Source organism: Lepisosteus platostomus, chromosome 4 (genome assembly GCF_059453375.1).
Source record: "Lepisosteus platostomus isolate fLepPlt1 chromosome 4, fLepPlt1.hap1, whole genome shotgun sequence".
Taxonomy (NCBI): domain Eukaryota; kingdom Metazoa; phylum Chordata; class Actinopteri; order Semionotiformes; family Lepisosteidae; genus Lepisosteus; species Lepisosteus platostomus.
In genome coordinates, this window is record NC_142614.1 from 45,143,292 (window position 1) to 45,163,975 (window position 20,684).

General features: G+C 34.8%; 1 protein-coding gene across 3 annotated transcripts; it reads left to right on the forward strand.

The window, feature by feature from the left end:
* Nucleotides 1–3,014: 3,014 nt before the first annotated feature.
* Nucleotides 3,015–19,410, forward strand: mtx3 (metaxin 3). 3 transcript variants are annotated; one of them, XM_088629588.1, is made up of 9 exons: nt 3,015–3,351; nt 4,165–4,234; nt 5,119–5,195; nt 6,468–6,560; nt 7,553–7,735; nt 10,305–10,381; nt 11,268–11,425; nt 12,871–12,959; nt 14,760–19,410. In XM_088629588.1, exons 1-9 carry the CDS (start codon nt 3,298–3,300, stop codon nt 14,859–14,861), a joined length of 903 nt encoding a protein of 300 aa, XP_088485714.1. In that variant the 5' UTR covers nt 3,015–3,297; the 3' UTR covers nt 14,862–19,410. The 3 variants fall into 3 exon arrangements, with proteins under 3 accessions (XP_088485714.1, XP_088485713.1, XP_088485715.1); XM_088629587.1 differs by having other exon boundaries at nt 3,018–3,378; XM_088629589.1 differs by lacking the exon at nt 12,871–12,959 and having other exon boundaries at nt 3,019–3,378.
* The last annotated feature ends 1,274 nt before the right edge of the window (nt 19,411–20,684 follow it).

Consider the following 20,684-nt stretch of genomic DNA (forward strand, 5'->3'; position numbering starts at 1 on the left):
ACATAACTTTAAGGTCTCAGAATCAGAAAGACAAAATATCTCATTGGAACTCACTCATTTAATATTAGCCATAACTGTAAGAACAGATGTAATACATTTTGTGCGTGGTAGATTTTTAAACTAAATATTTTGACTTATAAATTAGCAGTGAAAGGAAAAAGTAATGTAAGCTTTACAGTACTCTAGTTGTTAATAGATGAAACATACAAGCAATAGAATTACAGACAAATGCAGAAAAATGCCTTATTTGAAAAAGGACAATATGCTTGAGAGAGACTGGGATCCAATTTTACAATGAATGGTTATAAGAGCATGATTACAAGTACAAACTAAAGAATTTGTGGGGAAATGTTTACAATCTACCACTAAAACCACTTCAGGTCATTGATGTTTGGCACAAAACATTTCTCTCAAGTTTAAGTATAAGACATGCAGAGAGCATGAAGTTTAAAATAAAACTGTCAGCAGTAAAAAATCATGATTTAGTCATCCTGACTAAATCTATGAAACACTAGATTACATTAGATACAGTATATGTAATATATAACAGTTTAGACCAATTTGGACCAGTTGTTGGAGATTTAGTTTAGACCGTTCCCAGAAGCGAGTTAACGTACCCACATGTCTTTAGACTGTGGAAGAAACCAGGGCACTTGGAAGAAATCCAGGTACACACAGGGAGAATATACAAGCTATACAGGATCACAGATCTAAAACTGAACCCAGGACATTAATGCAGAGAGGCAGTAATGCTAACTGCTGTGCCACCATTCTGCTCTACTGCTATCATATACAGTAAGTTAATATACTGTACAGTTTAAAAATCTACTCTGCATAAAACGTGTTACACCTATTTCAACAGTTATGCATTGCATTATATTATATTAAAGCTAGGGAACAATTTCCCCATGTACCTTTAGATTTACTTCTAGTATGATTATAAAAAATTAAACACTTCTTTCACAATTATATTCAGTTTTGAATGTAAAGGACACTTGTATGTATGACTCTTGAAGAAATGGTCATAAGAACATTTTCAAAGGAAAATTAAATAACATTATAACAAATATAATTAACAGCAGCTAGAGATGCAGGAGTGTTGGATTCCAAAATAAACAGTTAATAACTTTAAAAAAAACTTTAGTCTTTTTAATGTAAACCATGAAAAAATACAATATACAGTAGGAGACTAAAAGTATGTCCTGTATGCGTCATATACCAAATTATTATTAGGCTACTAAAGTTAAATAAAACATTATTAAAAAAGTTTAGTTTACTAGCCCCACATAATGATTTTTAGCGCAAAGACAATTCACTGATTCAACAAATGACAAAAAGAACCACTTTCTAAATTCTATATCTGAAAAACACCAAGAATTGTTATTATTGCATACAGTATGAGCTCAAGAGGGTCTTAATTGTCCCAGTCTATGAACACCACTAGAAATCTACAATCTTCTATTTTCTTTTTGTCACCTTGCACATTTCAGCCAAGATTAACGGTAAAGCTATTTCCGGAGTTTAATTACCAGACTCCTGTTGTGCAAAGTACAGACCTCGGTGCAGATACCCTCAATGTGGCACCCACATTTGTATCTACAGAGGATGAAGGCAGTTTCTAGAACCTTTAATTTCCTATGTGTCCTGTCAGAATAAAAAAGTACTTTAATAGCACTCCATAATGGTGACTTGTCTACAACCTCAATTACATTTGTGAAAAGGTATGACATTGGAAGTGAAATGATTTTCTTTTATTGACACTTTATGAAGCAAAGGCATGGAGGTGTTCCAATAAAAATATAGGGCAGACAGTCTGGAAAACACGTAGGGAATATTTCACTTGTAACTTGCATTTGACTATTTCTAAGAAGCCTTTCACAATTTGTATAGAAAAAATGAAGCACTGAAACTAACAAGAGCTCCTTCCTAAAAAACAAATCCTAACATGATACAGAAAAAAAGTAATATTTGTATTCATATGATAATCCTTTGAGAAAAAGTGTAGAATTATTTTCCAACTTGAAGGTGATAAAATGTTTGAAAAGCATAAGGCCGTAGATGAGCATTTTGTAGAATGCTCTAACTCTAACTTTCCAAAAGTTAGAAGAATCTAACTTTTGGAAAGTTATTTTTTTAAGTAAGAGTACTACAGGTTGACCTTGGTCAGTTCAGGTTGTGTTGTAATGTTTTCTGTGTTATTAGTAAACTAGAGTAACAAAAATGTGTTATTCAGGCAGGGACATCTAAGGCATATAAAACAAAAAAATAATATTTTCTTATTAGTATTTTATGTCATGCTTTCCTCATTTCTGTTGCAATGTGTGCTGTTGGTAAGTCACTGCATTGGTCTAAAATATTTGAGGTAAATCAATGGGATTTAATTATGAAGGGATTTCAGATTCTAAACTTAATATAATAGCACCCAGCCCAGGAAATAAATTCCAGAATTAAGACTCCCAAGCATAAGTGCAATATTGCATTGCTTAAAGGTCCAAAGCACTTAGAAAGTTACAATTCATTTTAAATAATGAAAAAATGCATCACTATTTCTAAAAAAATAAATTTAACTTTCATTTGCTATGTAAGGGATTTTTATTTATTTTCTAGTTCTCAAGTTTGTTTATAACTCTATTCTTTTATATTACCTGGATATTGTGAGCGTGTGTGTATTGTCTTAGACTAAGAAACCATTCAAATTAAGCATTAAATAACTTCGTCGTTGTGCTCGTTGTTTGCAGGCTCTGGTTCTTTGCCCTGTATTGGATAATATGGTTGGATGGATGTTACAGTTTGCTGTATATTTTGTGATTTGAATTTCTACACCACAAACTTTAAAATGTGTCAAAGAAGAACGATTATCAACATTGTTTTCCATTTTAATATTTAATATTGTGTGTACTGGACAAAGTATGTTCAAAAGTCAAAATACTAATGTTCTAAGAACGTTAGTTTTCACAGCTTTTAAGAAAAAAAACATGTTTCTCACTACCTGGGAATTGCGCCCAAGCATCAATCGTAGAGTACAACAAAATGTTTTATTTCTGTGCACACGTGAGAGAAAGGTTTCTCAGTTTTACATGTTCCGAAGAAGAAATTTGACCCATCAAAGCATTTCGGCTTTCCGTTACCGATTAGTAATAGGGAGGTTTAATTAAAATATGACTTTTTTAAGACATTTTTTTGTTGTTAGAGTTCATCCTTGATATGTGCATGGCGCTGCCTCGCTCAGTAGTATAAGATGAATGCCCAGATTCACACAGCGGCAGTTTTGTGTACTTCCTGTTCAGTGAAGTAAAAATGGCGACTCCCATGGAGCTGGTCTGCTGGGGTAGTGATTGGGGTTTGCCATCCGTACATACTGATTCTCTTATTGTTATGGTAACTGCTTTCAATATAAATGCGCAAGCAAGCACCGAACAAATAGTGAATTTAAAATATGTCTACAGAGAAGTGGCGAAAAACCGTGATGCGTTTGTGGCTACCGATACTCAAATAAAAAGACTGATAACACCGGCAGATGTACAGTGTATTCAGATCTATGGTTGCTGTTGCTTGCACAGTAAAATAAATGATTAAATTCTGTATATGTTATCGACTCTGGTGAAATGAAAATAGTAAAGCATGGCGCAGTTTAGTTAGAGATACTTTCAAGGTCACGGGTTTTATTTTTAATAGTGCATCTCTACTTAACCTTCACTATACAGTACTTCCGAGTCTCCTTTGAAAAATAACAGTGCATAAAGTGCATGATTTGTCACTGTCCAAAATGACTTCATACCCCGTTTTTTAAAAACCGTGGAAATTTATATTTTTTTCTGATTTCTAACGTACTTAGTGTTGTTTCAAGGTTTAATCTTCTTCTTTGTTTACCATATTAGCAGAACTCTAATCCTTTAATAATGAATATCTGCAAAACAAAATTACTTGCTATCTTTTAAACATCTCAGTTTTCTTCAAATTGATATGTTATTCATATTTTTATTTTAAGTGTTATGTGCTTTTTTTGAAAGTTCGTTATCCATTTATTCACAGTTAAAATAAGGAGACTGTTTATGCTCTTTACATATCTGGAATGCAGTAAATTCAAGCATTGCATTAAAAATGGAGTATTAGCCTGAAATGTAGATTTTCCTTGTCATTGGGTACGTTCTCTTGTTCTTCTAGGCCTACGCCAAATTTTCAGGAGCTCAGCTGAAAGTACTGCCTATTGACTTAACATGGAGGACCTTAACAGGTGAAAATATAAATAAACATTTTTTTCTGTGTGGACCAGTAGCCAGTTTAAGCAATGTATTTTCATTACCACCTCTGCCAGTTGCTTGAGTGTTATAGTTGATATCTGTTTGCCAAAATCCGTTCCACTGCCTGCAAAACTTTTATTCTTATAAATAGATATAAAATCAAATCCATGCCATATGTTTTTTTAAAAATAGAATCACTGTATTTCTAATTCTCTCAGTCCAGTGAAAGCTGCAGTGGTTTTCACTTAAATAGACATATACTGTATGTGATATCTGTAAGAATAAGTACGGGTTCATTCAGTCCTGAAAATGTTTCAGTGTGGAATGAACCTCTACTTGTTTTTTTTTTTGAGGTGTGCTAGCTTCTACTGTTTCCCACTTTAAGTAAGATAATTAATTCTTTAATGTAAAGGTTATCAGTTGAAAGAAGAATAGGAACTCCTTGGGACACTCAAGGATTGAAGGTATAATAGCTAAATTATATATGCATACTGTTGGACTTAGCTTGTGCTGTACAAATGTTCATGTATCAATTGAAAAACACTAACACTAAAAAACACTTGTCTTTTATGAGATTGTCATCCTGTAACTGTTACATGTCATAGCAAATCAAGAGTTTAACTTCTGTTTTGCTTGCTACTGTATTTTTCTTATGGGAATTTGAATCCTTCAGAAACACATGAGAGGCCATTTGAACATAAGCTGAAGAGAAACGTAATTTCCAATTTAAGTAAACAAGTCACTCTTCCAGTACAGTCTAACCAGTGACTTTAACTTGGACTGTCCTTGAATTAGTCCTTATTATTAAGGTGTTTCACTATCTTAAATGTGATTTTACTTCATTCCATGACATAAACTTTTCTTCACTCTCTCTTAGGAACTGTGCCAGCACTGGAGTTTGATGGGACCACTGTAACAGAGCCTGTGCACATTTTGAGCTATTTAAGGAAACAGGTTTCACATTTTTTAAGTTGGTTACATCTCTTTGCTTTCAGGCCACATGTTCTGTGATATTGATTTTTTGTTTTTTACATTTATAATGTGAAGTACATTAAAGTACATTAAAACCCTACAGACATTTTTTAAAAGTTTCCATCAGTGTTTTTTCTCTCTACCTCCTAATTTGGAATATCCAGTTTTTATTTGGCTAAACTCACAGCTACAACTCGCATTTTAGAAAGTTATAGTTGAAGGCGGTGTTAGTGTGCCTGCTTTTGTCAGACCTTTCTGTTTCCACACTGTCAAACCGCAGTGAAAACAAGGATTCTAAGGCTTGAAGGAAGGAAAGATGCTCCAATAACAGAGTGAGCTAATAGGAGCATACTGTAGTACTTTATAAGGGGCTGCTATTAAGTAGGAGTCCGAGGATACCATCGCATCTCAAATCTAGTAAAACGCAGAAGTGCTAATTTTGCACCTCTGACGGTACAATCCTGTTTGCAGTCAGCTAGTGATAAAGCACAGATTAAATTCAGTGATTTATGAAGTATTGGGGCTAGCCTACTCTTCATATGAGTGCCTCACTGGACATCACTGCTTCGAAGACACTATAAACAATAGTCAGATCTGTGTCTTCCAAACCAGTATTCATCCTTTACACGGTTATGAATTGTAAAACCCTTCTCCATGTGCAGCAAGTGTGTTTGTCCTAAAATACAAGCTGCTTTTTTGATATCAGGTAATTCATGTTTTAACTGTAGAAAGCAGACCTGAAAAACCCTACTACATCTTTTCATTATTGCTCTACTGGTGTCCTAGACCCAGGGATGTGTCCTTAGGTCAAGAGCAGTAGATGCCTTGGACAGAAAGTGATCACATTTTACATTATGATATAATTTATTTCACAAGTTTTATATAGCTACTATTGCTCATCTTTTTTTAAATTGTTTATGAGGGTGAGTGGAAATCATTAAGATTCTGGATCCTAATATTTATTTAGCACTTGTTACCTAAATATATGTTTACATTTGGGCTAAAATACTTTTTTACAGGTTTCAAAAACCTTTTTAATTTTATTATTTAATACAATTTGTTTTTGAATGATTGAAAAAGAAAATATTAAAATATTTTTTAATTAAGGTATGTATAGATTTTGAGGCTACTCTAGTTTTGAGATTTTTGAAACATAATATAATTGCCAAACTTATACTAAAATCATAGGAACATTAATGACTGAGCACATAGAAAGTGTACGTCTTGCATAAAAGCATGTTTTTCTTTTAACAGAGATACAATGCTGACTATGAACTCACAGCCAAACAAGGAGCTGATACACTGGCCTTTATTGCGCTGCTTGAGGAGAAACTGCGTCCGGCACTGGTAAGTACTGTATATTTCTACTGAAATACATTCATCACCAGAGGGAAACACACATACCACTGTAGTTGGAATGACCAAATGCTACGGGAATACATGTACATTTAATAAGAGTAAAGAAGAAAATGCAGACATGCAACATTTTAGTCCTAAAATATTGTGTTTTGATGTGAGTTGGTTTCTTTTACAAAACAGTGTCCGGCATTTTTTTATGGTGTACATAAGCCCCTGGTTTTATTTAGCCAGGGCTTATTTGACCTGAAATATGGGAGTCTTTAGTTTTAGTCTCTAATTCTCTTTCTTGCTGTCTCTCAGAAACAGATTTTGTACTGTGTTGTCCAGGAGAAAGAGTGTGTCTGTTATCTTCTAGTGATGAATATGTTTTTGTGGGTCAGATAAGCTGAATGACAAAGAAATGGACAATCGTTCTGTTTGATTGATATAAAGCTGATTGTGTGCAGTGATCAATAAAGTAACAGTTTAACAGATTTCCTGGTGACACTTTGTTGTGGGAAGGCCACAGAGGAAGGAAGGTACACTATATATACAAAAATATCCAAAATGTAAAATAACAAAGTTTAATGTTAATAAATAATTCAGCTTTCCCAATAGATAATGGTTTTCGCAGAAAACCAACTACATTCACTTTAGAAATAATATCACGATTTGATACAATACAATAACAAAGTTGTGCATTGCTAAACATATGACCTAGTGAAATTTTGACTGGTTTGAAAACTTCAAAACATTTTTCTAAAAGTTATAATATCTAAAACAAAAAGGAAATTACATCACACATAGTCCACACAATCTGTTATCATTGACTCATTTCAAAGTCTCCTCATATTGAAAATGGATTGAACTTCAGATTCATAAAGAACGATATATTTGTAAGATCTGGAGGATTCAAACAAGTCAGTTTGACAAGATTTTCAATCAAGCACAAAATAAGAGTGTCAAGTTAATGTGTTCTGTGATTTCCATCTCTTTTCTAGTTGCACACATTCTGGGTGGATGTTGAAAACTACTCCAATGTAACAAGACCATGGTTTGCTTCCAGAACCCCATTTCCACTGAACTTCTTCCTACCTAGCAGGCTGTCCAGCGAGGCTCTGTCTCGGATTATGTTGACTAAAGGGGAACCTCCATTGCACAGCATCAGTGAGGTGGAAGCAAAAGTAAGGCATATTGTTTTATAGTGTTTTATTCAGTAGCCCAGGCTGATAATGCAGATTATTGACGGACTCATGTGTCACATGAATAAATACTTGGAATACTTGGATAACATCTCTACTCCTGATCCTGGATAAATGAGGGACACCATGTATAATGAAAGCAAGGGCAGAGTTGTGTAAATATGAAAATGACCTCCTAGCATGCTTAGGGATATGTATAAAAATATTTCACGGGGCTGGTTGCTTATAATTATGGCTAGAATGACTGTAAGAGGATACCACAATGTCTTTGAAAGAGGGGTGATTGTAGGGGCATGTTTGGAAGAATCTTCAGTGACCAAGACTATTTGCTGTTGTTTCACGAGCAGTGGTTTCTAAGGTGATGTCAGATCAGAATGCTGAGGGAAAGATATCGTGCAAAGCGCAGGCTCCAAAATTGAAATGAACATGCATGCACAAAACAGGAAAGCAACTGCAGATAAATTGACTGAAAATCAGCCTGGGCCACAAGCAGCCAGTTTCATCAACAATGATCTGCTGGGGAACTCCATAAATTGTGATGGCGTAGTCAGGTTGCAGTACACAAACCGCTCATCACACCTGGCATGTTTGTAAGTCCAGTAATACAGAGAACACAGACGGTGGAGAAATGGGATTTGATGAGATGCATTATGGGTTCTGCCATGTTGTGGGACACATTTTCCTGGCATGGTTTGGTTGCATTCATTCCCTTAGATGACAACGGCAACACTTCACATCATAACTTAGTTGTATTGAGCGATCATTTCCAACCCCGTCTTGCAGCATTACTTGCTTGCCATTAGGAGTGTCTTCCAGGATGAAAATGCCCCCATCCACAGTGCACATGTAGTCGCCCGGTGTTTTAATAAGCACACAACTGATGTTACCCATATGTCACGGCTTTCTTAGTCACCAGATGTTAACCCAATAGAACATTTATGGGATATTCCAGAATGACACCAGAGAAGTGTTTCCCCCTCCATCGGCCTGGTTTGAGTTGGTTGACTTTCTCATGGGAGATTGGCGCAGTGTCTCTCCTGCAAGATTCCATATGCTGGTAGACTCTACGCCATGGTGCATGAATTTGCATGAACTGGCTGAATGTGGTGGCCCAGCCCTCTCTTAAGTGCCTTTACATTGATGTGTCCATTCTTTTGAATTTCCATGCCGGCTTACAGTCTTGGTAGTTCAGTAATGGGGAGCAGTGGCCATTCTGGTCTGGCTGCAAAGCAATGTGAGTAGAAGACAGTTATTTTTAATGTTCTCTTGGTAATCTTAAAGAAGGTGAAAGCTATTGTGGTTTAACAAAAATGTCACTGAATGTGATCTCAGTGCCCTGGATTTCTCAGTAAATTAAAAGGTAGCCTCTGACTGTTCTGAGTTTAAGATCATTGTGCGACAATGTTATAAATAACAGCGTTTTTCATTTAGAGACATACAACCTTTTACTCATATGGTGGATAAGTGATAAGGACAGAATACCTGGAAACCTGAAAAATTAGAGTTTAACTGGCTTTGTGTTGTCTTTTGTCTTTTTAAGTTTCTATTTATATTTTTAAAATAAATAAATGTCAAAGTCTCAGGTTTTGGTCCATCTTGAGCATTCCAAGTTGATTCTCACCTTTAGTGTAAGTTATTTTCCATTTTTTTTCTGACAATCTAGCTGGCCATGGGAGAAAATCTTTTTTTTTCCCTCCAGGTCATTCTCAAATACTATATACCATTCATGAAAAAAGATTGTTTATTTTACCAGAACACTTATAGATGAATAGTATGTAAAATTATATAGCTTTGCTTTAACAAAACATGTCCAAAATTAAAATCACACACACAGGACCAATAGGCTCTCAGTATAAAAAATATAAAAAAATAACATTCAGAATTTTATGTATTGTACATAATGACCATAATGTGCACATGTTGCATAAAAGGGTGTAGTTGGAGAAACTGTTGTATTCAGATCAAATAATGATCAGTGGAAAATACCTGCACCAGTAATGGTCATTCTCTCTACCGTTAGCTCCCACCTTAATTCATGCTATATTTTAACAACTGGAGCTCTGTCTCAAAACCCAACTCACAAATTTACTGTAACCTCAGCTGAAACCCTAACTATTTGTCTGTTTTTTGCCTGATAAGAGTAATAGATTGCTCTGCAATACTTCTGTCACTACAGTTTTTTTTACACATTCACATCACCATGCATTTACTGCACTGTGAGTAAAATTGAAAAGCATATGCACGTCATATATGACATACTGTATAGTATTCATAATTAAAATATTGTATAAGGAGATGTGAGCCCTAACAGTTTTTACAGGGTTACTTCAACCATTCCTAATATGTTGGAACAGTTTGTTAACTTTGTATAATTATTGGTAAGGAAACCAAATCTGAACTGAAGTCTTCAATAAAGTATAAATAAGGAGGTAATTTGAAACATGCTATAATTATATAAGTACCAAAGCTTTGCCTGGTCTGTGGCAGGATGTACCAAACCAATATCGTAATGTTAAATACTGGCCTGTCTTTTCCTCATGTCTCTCATTAGATTTACAGTGAAGCCAAAGAGTGCCTGAATCTTCTTTCGCATAGATTGGGGACATCCCAGTATTTCTTTGGAAACATGTGAGTATAGTCTTGAATGAGAACAAAATGCAGAGTGGAGCAAATCACAAATGAAATGTTATCACTTTCAGTTCAGAAGGCAAATTTTGTTTATAAAGAGCCTATGCTGTAAAATAAATGCAGCTAAGTGTAATTATATAATTTGTAGCTACTTTACTGCATCATTAATGGCTTTCATCTGTGTAAACCAGACTTCGAGTCTCTTATCTAGCTAACGTGTTGTTACTTTTGGCTTGATTCAAATGACAGCCTTTAATAAAGAAGCTGAATTAAAGTATGGTCTTGACATCTGCAAATATAACATGCGGACATTTGCTTATTTGTGATTCGATCTGGCTGATGAGGTCTTGGATGAAAGAAGAGCAGAGTGGGATGAAACCAAGTTGAAGGTTATTGACAGTAACTTATAAATCAGCAGCACAACAGACGCACATTTCATTACATTGGGGTGTGCTAATCACAGAGCCAGGAAGGAGAGTGTGGGCTTGGTGTGGAGGAGGGATTCATGTTTTTTTATTATTTTAACTGATTACTATGAGTGATTAACAGTGATTACTGTTGTTTCTTTTAGTCGATCAGTGTTATTCCAATTAACTTAAAGCCGATGCAGCAGTATTTTAATTATCATGTAAGGAAGAGTTACATATAACTTTTATCCATCCATACATACTACTGTATATACTCTTGTACTGTACATTTTGCGACAGTATAGGGGTATACTTGGTTATATGTGAATTAGGCTGTTTGCAACAGTTCTCTGCACCGAACCCTTGTGAATGTCAAGATCCAACTGTACAGTTGAATACTGGTTTTAAAAGATATCCTAGAATCAATACAAAATTTATTTGACCACTTAGTTAAGTGTTTGATTTTCTGTTGTCCATAGGCCAGCCAGCCTTGATGCCTTCGTTTTTGGATATATTGCACCACTTCATAAAGCAGACCTTCCTAATGGACAGCTACAAGTGCACCTGAAGCAGCTGACCAACCTTGGCCAATTTTGTGATGCCATAATTAAAACTTACTTTGTAGAAAGCGCCTCTGGTAAGACATTTCTTAGTTCCCACTTGTGTCCTTTTTTTTTGTTTCACTGTTTATTCTGACAAAATCTATTGGATCAGATTTGTCATTGCTTTGGAGTTATTCCATCATCTTTACTGCTGATTAAGATAGGTTTGTCCTTCAGAAACTACAAAAGCACATTTAAAACATTGAACAGTAAGTGCTGAAGATCAGAGGAACTGAACATTCAGAACTGAATTTGAACAAAAGTTTCATGTCAATATGTTTTTGTTTAAATACTGTATTGTACATTCATGTAATCTTCTAATCACAGTACAAATTGCTTCACTATGAGGCAAAAATGAGCTTTGACTTTGATGTCCGAATGCTTAAGGAGGGCACTTTATGTTTTGCCTTAAACCCTGCTGAAAATTACGTTGCATTTTATATTTTGATCGTTCATAATCATACAGTAGGTGGTCTTTTTTAACACAAAAGGCACATCTTATTTTAAATACACCTTCTCTCCAGATTATGTATGACTTGACCTGACTTGACTCCATGTAAAGACCTCCCATGGGTCCCATAATGAAATATTTAAGGAGCGTTTACGTTACTGGAGTGAAAAGAAAGCTGTGCAGCAACTTTCAGCACTTAAGTGACTTTAGAATTTTTATTTTTACTGTGTATTTTATTTACTGAGTCATACAGTGTAGGTTAATGAAATGTGCTGCATTTATACATTTGTTAAAAGGTAATTCTCTAATTGATGTATGTACTGTACTGTATATTTTTAAGTGTATACTATATTTGGTGGTTAATTATTGTAATTATAGGATTTCAAACTTTTTTTTCCATTCATCATTAGTTCAGTCCTCTCCTTGCGTATTACGGGGGGGAGTTTCCTTTCATTCTCTTTTACTCAACCCCATTGACATATGCTGCTACATTCTCTCTCCTGCTCTCTAACCCCTCCATGATTAGTACACACCTGTTAACCATTAAAGGACACTAAACCCCGAAGAGCTTGCAATTCTGCTCTCCTGTCCCTCCTATCTGACTCCTAGAAACAGCTAGAGCATACATGTATAAGGGAAGATAGCGGCAATATAAGGCATGGTTATTCTCTATATGAATTTACACGATGCTAAGAAAGGGTCTTTCGTGATTTACCTAATGTGAACATTTCTTTTGCTTCCTGTTTGATGAATTATTTTTGTAATTATCAGCTTGGTATTTGGCTGAAGCAGCTTCCTGTGCCACAGGATTTAGCTGTCCAATATTTGATACAGAGTAAAGTTTGTTACAGAGGGTCCACCAGCAAGACTGAGCCTATTTTGAGAAATTCTGAGTCTGGGATTACAAACTGCCTGCATTAACTTGCTTTGTAGCTGTCATGTGGTTTTGTTTTATATCTTTTTCATTCTTCTTCATGCTGCTTTTGTGAATGCACCTCTTCTCCTGTCTTCTTTATATTTTGTCTTCAGGTTTATCTCCAGCCAGCCAGGATGCAGTAGATGCAAATCTGCAAAAGCTGACACAGCTTGTTAATAAAGAATCCAACTTAATTGAAAAGGTCATGCCTTGCTTTGCATTCTGTTTCTTTCTGTTCTTATGCAAATCCTTATGCAAAATCATTTTTATTTGCAGTCTTTATAAATTGGATAAATAGTGTGAATGGAGTGAAACAGTGTGTCTATCCATAAAATGGTAAAATATGGATATAATTGAGATAATTAAGAGTTTTTTCAATATCTTAGATATCAACGCAGTAAATGGAATGTTTTTTAGAAAAATACACCCAGTGTTTTCTGAATTTAATCTGGAGTCTAGACTTGCACTTTTACATGTTTTACCTTGTAAGTAAATTTACAATGTTATCTTGATTATCTTTGTTTAGAGTAAAAGATTACCCAAAGAACTATAAGTTGCTTTTGTGAAAATTTTCTCAAGGATGATTTAGCTAGGCCTTCTATGCCAGTGCTGTATGCAATAAATGTTGATCAGCTGTAACTTTGTATATCCTTCCCTTAATTTCAGAAGGAAAGGAATCATTTTCAAATTACATGTGTAACACCCATGTGCAATGCCCACTGGTGGCAATGGCCATGCAGCCTGCAGAGGCCTGACTTCCTAATCAAATGATATCACGCTTGGGATTTCACACTGTACTACCAATTAGGACAGACCTGCATTGACCATTCTAGTGGCTGTCCGTGCCCTTCTTTAGACATCTCGGGTGATGTCATGTCAACTAATTACACTAGGTCCACCATTTCTACCCTGATGTTCCAGTGCAGCCACTATTGTAAAGACATATTTGCCATGCTGATATAGTAGAAGCTATGCAATATTTAATGGCTACAAAAAATTGGGAAATGTTAAAAATGTTAGTGGGAAATGTGTTAGTGAAAACATGCCACCTTATATTTCAGGTTAACAGGCATTATCTGGATCAGTAATGGTTATGGTATGCTCATTACTGCCCCATGTCTATCTGCTGCCAGCTTTCAGGGAGAATTATAACAGCTGTATGGTAGCAGTGTAATTCGTTGTGTTTTAATTATACATTCTCACAGCCCTATCTGATTTAATTAGTTTACATGTTCTGAAACAGGCTCCAAGAGACAAAAGTACTCAACTACAAATGAATTTTATTTAGTTTCAAATAGTGGACAAATACAAATTCCAGCTAGAGATATTTTATACTGACACATGCCTGTACTGTAAATAATTTTGAAGTGGCATGCCTAACAATTTTCATGTTAATGAGGTGTACAATTCTAGCATAGCTAGCCTATAGATTGTGGATACTTGTAAAAAACAAATTTCCTCTAAATGATAGGTATCAATCCTGCTTAATAAAACAATACCTATTTTTCACATTAAATTATATATTTTGTAAATATTGGCATGGTGCACAATTAAGTCAGTATATTTCTTAGAGTGTTTAAAAAATAGTTCAGGTGGATAGCTGCGTCAGCATGCGTAGGCTGCACAGGAACAAGTAATAGTTCTATTCCATGCTGAAAAGAGAAGAAAGAAAACAGAATGTTTCGGCTGTGAAGCCTTCTTCGGGTGAAGCTGTGTTTTCTTTCTTCTCTTTTCAGCATGGAATAAACCTATTTCTTGTTCCTGTTTCAAAAATAAGCACACTCGAATATTAACCACAGTATTTCTGTGTTTAGGTTTGGAATGTGGCATGAAAATTATGCTTTTAAAATCATGAATTCATTATGGTGCCAAATCTGTTACTACTAATTGTAAAAAATATATAGAAGAGTGGTTGAGTTTTAATAAATGTTTTTTACCTACTGCTGTAGTTTTTATGTTGTATTTGTGCATTCAGATATATCTTTGTTCTTTTATACTGTAGATGGATGACAATCTTCGCAGCAGTCCTCAGCACAGGCCCAGGAGGTCGGATCTGAAACCTTCCCTCATCTCTGAAGAAAGAAATTCTTCAATGCCGGCATGATCCTGGCTGCTTAATGGATACAGTTTAAATGAATGCAAGATCTGGTACACCTTCGGACTTTAGCAGGCAAAGAGAGTATAGATCCCAACACTACCCTGGCAGAGAGGACTGCTTCTGTATACTTTCTTCTTTTGTAATGAGGCATTGCAGCTTTCCTGAAACGAAAGCGCACAGTGAACCAATTTTGCTTGGCAGGTGTCAAGTTGCTTGCATTGTGCAGACATTGCCTTAATATTATCTGCTTGCAAATTGTGAATTAGGTTATACATTCTCAGTAGAGGTGCGTGATGGAGTACAGAGGCCAAATTCTTGTTAAAAAAATACTGATGGTATATTGGTCATCTTGAAATAATGGAAAGCAACAGTTTAGGGAACTACAGCGACATGAGTACATGTAAAACACACTGATCTGCCAGTAGAGTAGCTGAGAACATTGAAAAGAGTGCATTCTCATTGAGTACTCTAAAAATGAAAGCATCTAACTAGACTAAAGTGTCCTGGAGCTGTGATGACCTACTGTAAAAAGCATGAAGGAAAATTGCTCTGAATTGGAAAAGTGGATGAGGTGGCAGATGAGAGGAAAGAGACTTTATTACAAGATATGGTGGAATCTCATGAAAGATTGTAATGAAACAGTTTGTGAGGTGCAGTTTCATGGTTTCCAATTTAATTGGTGAGTTCTCATGATTTAAACATACTGGGTTTCCAGTACTAGTGAATGAAATGCCAGCAGTAGATTGCATCAGTGAACATTCACCAGGTAATGTTGCAGATCATACCCTGAGTATAATTCAGTTCAACAATTATTATCTCTTGGGGGAGCTTTGTTTTGCAGAGTCCAACACAACAACACAAGATACAAACATTACCAACAAAGAGTTCAGTACAATCTGTGTTTCAGAAGATGAAAGAATAATGTTAGTTTTTTAGAGGGAGTTAATGATTTTGTAAGTCTATTTCCATTACACCATGGGGCACAGAGACTTTTCTCAGGTGGGAGTAGTGTAAGTGTACGGGGGAGGGGAAGATCCACACACTCCATAATGCTCTGTAGTTCTTCCAGAATAAATACTGCGCAGTATGTAGATTGAAAGCAATCTATTATAGTGAACATTTTATGAAACTTTCTCATATTTAGGTAACATCGGTTCTGCAAGTGATTCAAGATTTTATGTTTTTGAGAAGGACTGAAATGAATGAAAAACATTTGGAAATTTGATGCTGTATTTAAGTATAAATGGAATTGTGAAGTTTTGTGTTAAACTTACAGGGACTGAAAAGTGAAATAATTTCAATATTTTAATATATTAAAATGTTATAAACAGACTTGAAATTCTAGTGTAGTTACGACAACCGTGTTAATCATAGTAGCTTGACAGTTACTCAAAGGCACTGCAAAGGCAGTGATAATATAAAGTTTAGCATTGGTAACATTTGTAAACCATTTAAAAAATTGTGTAATATTTATCCATTTTCCTAAGGAACAATTAAGATGTGGAGGGCTGCACTGTGATGACTAATATGCAGTCTACTGTAATCACTGTGCATGGAAAGAACATTATGATATAATGCATCCAGTGCAAACCTCTTTTTAAGTTATGTGATACAGGAAGATTTATTCAAGGTAACACCTGAAATATCACAGCCTTAAGATTTTCTTTACTACATTTTGGCACAGAATGATTCATTGTAGTGATTTTATCCTTTTTCCACTTCAAGATAATGAAATAGGCTATGTATATTCTTGACTCATTAATAGCTCCCATGTTGAAAGTGTGTTTGCTTTGCTGCTGTCCGTTGAAAGAAAATGCATGAAAGCTTTGTTTTGGTATCAGTTTGTGTTTTGGTATCTGTAGAATTGATTCATTAATCAAGAATCTTAAGCATGTTGTTTTATGTTTGTTTGTACAGAGAGAGTAATTAAACATTCTCAAAGGATTATAATCTCTGTGGTTCCCATCCTCAGCTATCTCTTAAATATTTGTATACACGTCTACTATATAAGTAACTGTTGCAGTCAGGCTAGGTAATATATTTACAATAGAAATTGTAAAGGGTGTGCAATTCCTGAGAACATATGTACAGTCACAGATGTGTCATAGTTACCTTTTGTGGTACTGGTCTATTGATGAATTTTATTCTTATCAAGTGCCTTCTAGTTCAAGGCATTTTACTTAAATTACACATAGAAAAAAAGTACAGTAAACATAAAATAATAAATCATGCATACATGTGAAATATAATATTTCAAGAAAATGATAGAAATAGAATATGAATTAAAGAGCATCAAAAACATTATGTTTAAAGTTGGACTTAGGGATAGTAACACTTGAAGGTCAACAAGACAATTTTATAATTTCAGTTATAAAGCAAAGTGTGCTCACACACTTAGCTGAGCACTGCTGGAGTTGTGTGGAGTTGATTGTCCTAGCTTGGTGTGGAAATCCCCACCTTTCTACACAACAGTGATCTATGAGAAGGAAGATTTGTGCAAGCATGAACCGAGTGCTAAATTACACTTCCAATCAATGCTAACACTTCTGCAGATTATACTGGCAGGTCCACACTGAGTAGGATGGCATGTTCAGTTCTTAACCTGCCACACTGGTACGAGAATGATAGCTTTAATTTTCGGACTCATGCAGTACTGTATGTCTACTGTTGAGTGTCCTGTATCATTTTTAACATTACTTTCACTAGTATGTGAAAGATGTGCCCTAAATGCATTTTTAACCTGTCATTATTGATGTCTATGCAACCAAACCAAAAAAAATGTTTTTGTGGAGATTTTGAAATGCTTGGAGCTGCCTAGGTTTGATTTATGAATCTATTTGTTTAGACTAAAGTCTGGTTGTTTTTCAGCTCCCAAAGAGAATAAATCAAGAAATCTATAAAAACAAGTCATCCGTTGTCCTTTAGATCTACTGAGAGCTGCAACAGATGTGAAGTTAAAGCCATAATTGATGCCTGATTCATTTTGAAGATCTGAAAGGAAAATTCAGAAGCAGGAATACTCATCTGTTATGCATGTGAAATTTTACAGGATGAAATAGCAGCTAAAATTCCACTGAAATGAATGTAGTATTTTTATAAATGTCATAAGAATTATGAAGTGTCATTAATTTAAAAAAGCATTACTTAAACAACCTGCAGACATTAGACTTCTGCTAATAAAACCTAATTTCTAATCCATGAGTCATGTAACGTGCTGTGTTACCTTGTAAGAGTGTTGATGTTTGCCTCAGTTACTCAGCAGGAAAAAAACAAATTCTAAAACAAAGACTTCTACATATTTTTTATGTCCCATTTCAGGGTTAGATTAAACCACTGTGGAAAAGTACAAAAATACAGATCAGTCAGGACTTATCAACTTAGTTTAAAGCAAAATGTCAAAATGTGCATAGAATATATTAGAATTGTGTATCAACATAAAGAAGTAAAAATGCTTTGAAAAGAGTAGAACATGCATCATTTCTGATTTCTTCTCAGCAGTGTATTTAATAGGTTAGAATATTTGAATGTATCATTTGCAATATGTTTTTTGGTTGTGCATTAAAATATTAAGACTATTTTCTCAGTATCAGTTACAAATATTGTTTTTTATTTTACATAATACAGATGTGTTGCTAATTCACATTGTTAATTTGTTCTTGAATAAAATATCAAGATTCGCAGACATGCTACAACCAGACAAAGCCTATCTTAGGACTTAGGTGTGGTTCCAGAAGACACTTAGCTGAACAGTGCTGGAGTTGTGTGGACTTGATTGTTATATTTGTTGGTGATATGATTTTCACGAATTATTCACATTGTTTAAAATAAACATTGGAAAACCCCCATCATAACTAATACTGGTGTGTAACTAAAGTAATGTACTCGTGTTGAAAAAAGTCAGAAAACCACACAAACAAGCAACAGTTGAAAGTGGCTGCATTTAAGAGTTGAAAAAGACATATTGTCTGATTCAGGAACATATAAAAAATGTGGTGATGTTGATGGGTCACAGACTTGAAGCAGACAATGCATATAATGGGTATGCATCCAAATACTAACATTACAATCATTTAATTTGTCCCAATCCTTATGCTCACCTGAATTGGGGAGGATTGAACAGAACAAATGACATTATTCTAACATGGCTAAATACACAGCAAAAATAATAGATTTCACTTCACTGTCTCAAGATTTGTTCATTTTTCAGTGTATCTGTGGGTTACTATATACTGTAGTAGTGGAACTGAAAATGATATAAATGTAAATACTATTCAGTACAATTTAAACATTTGTGAATGTCCTATATGCTGCCTTATGAATGTGCTCTATACAACAATTTTGTTGTCAGTGGCTTTCTGTAATCTAAGGCATTTATAATTAGTGGGGTTATCAAAGTAATCAAAGTGTAGTTGAAACTTGGTTTTAAGTGGATTATTATGAGATATTCCAGATGTTGTCATTTGTTTTTATGTAATGAATGTTCATTTAAAAATGCTTGTAAATCTCATTTTGTATAATTAAATGTCCATATAATAAACACTTTTATTTAAGGTAAGCAGGTATTTCAGTGCTCTTTTAATACGTTATTTTTGATTGTATATTAAAGTAATTAAGCCTCATTTGTGTTTTTTAGATTATAAATATCTGTTTAAATATAAACTATAAAATTGTGTTCTGCTGTACATTATGGGTAACAATTCAAAAATATAGAAATTGTTTAATCTGTGGTATAAGAAACCAGTCTTTAATCATTTTAACTGTCATGCATTCTTTAGCACATTTACGTAATTTAAGAATAAAATGATATAGATATACAGAACATATTCTGTATCATGTTCTGATTCTGAGTTATGTTCCATGGTATGAATCGTCTGTAAAGAAGCTGAAAGCCATATGTATTTTTTTTTCTTTTTAGCTTATTTTGTTTTTGAAATCCATTCTTCAAGTAGAATTCATTCAGTCCTGTGCCAAAAGATACATTTATCAAAAAGAGTTAAAAAGATTAATAAAAAAAATTAAATCTTACTTTACCAATCTAGAACCTAGACACATTTATACCCTTTGCGACACTTAACTCTGTTTATTTTTTTAATAGACTTTTGTATCAAATATCAATTTTAGCAATTTGGGGGATGGGATATAGTAGGGGCAGCACAAGTGCTGGGTCCCTGAAGTAAATTCTGGTCCTGGGGTGCCATCTGTGTAGAGTTTGCATGTTCTTCCCATGTTCACGTGGGTTTCCTCTGGGTGTTCTTGTTTCATCCAAGTCCAAAGACATACTGGTAGGTTAATTGGCTTCTGGAAAATTTGGCCCTGGTGTGAATGCGTGTGTGTCTGTGTCTGTATGTGCCCTGCGGTGAACTGGCTTCCTGTCCAGGGTGTGTCCTGCCTGATGCCCATTGCTTGCCAGGATAGGCTCTGGCTCCCCCGCAACCCTGAATTGGATGAAGCAGTTAGAAAATGGATGGATGGGAAACAGTAGTTAAAAGACAAACAATTCTGACTTCTTTTCAATGTTATTATGTTCTGTGTCTAACCCTGTTGCAGTAAAAAAAAAACTGAATTGCTCTTGGTTTATACTTGGTAATTGGCATTTTTCTTGGTTCTTCGATTCTGTAGATAAAAACCATGTACACATAGTGTTATGAAACCTGCATCTTAAAAGATACTTTAAGACACAAAGCCATGTACACACAGTGATTTATCTTTTTTTCAACACCAAAATGTACACATACTTCTCATGAAAACGTTTCATAACAGCCATATGTCTAGTACCAGTCTATTTACGAGACTTGTAATTCCAGCAGTATTATTTCATTAGCACTGGCT

What these genes read in the sequence shown, in the direction of transcription:
- mtx3 (XM_088629587.1), top strand. Translation starts at nt 3,298, where the DNA reads ATGGCGACTCCCATGGAGCTGGTCTGCTGGGGTAGTGATTGGGGTTTG. An exon ending in CAGTATTTCTTTGGAAACAT is followed by an intron (nt 10,382 to 11,267) that starts GTGAGTATAGTC and finishes TGTTGTCCATAG; the next exon opens with GCCAGCCAGCCTTGATGCCT. An exon ending in CTTTGTAGAAAGCGCCTCTG is followed by an intron (nt 11,426 to 12,870) that starts GTAAGACATTTC and finishes TTTTGTCTTCAG; the next exon opens with GTTTATCTCCAGCCAGCCAG.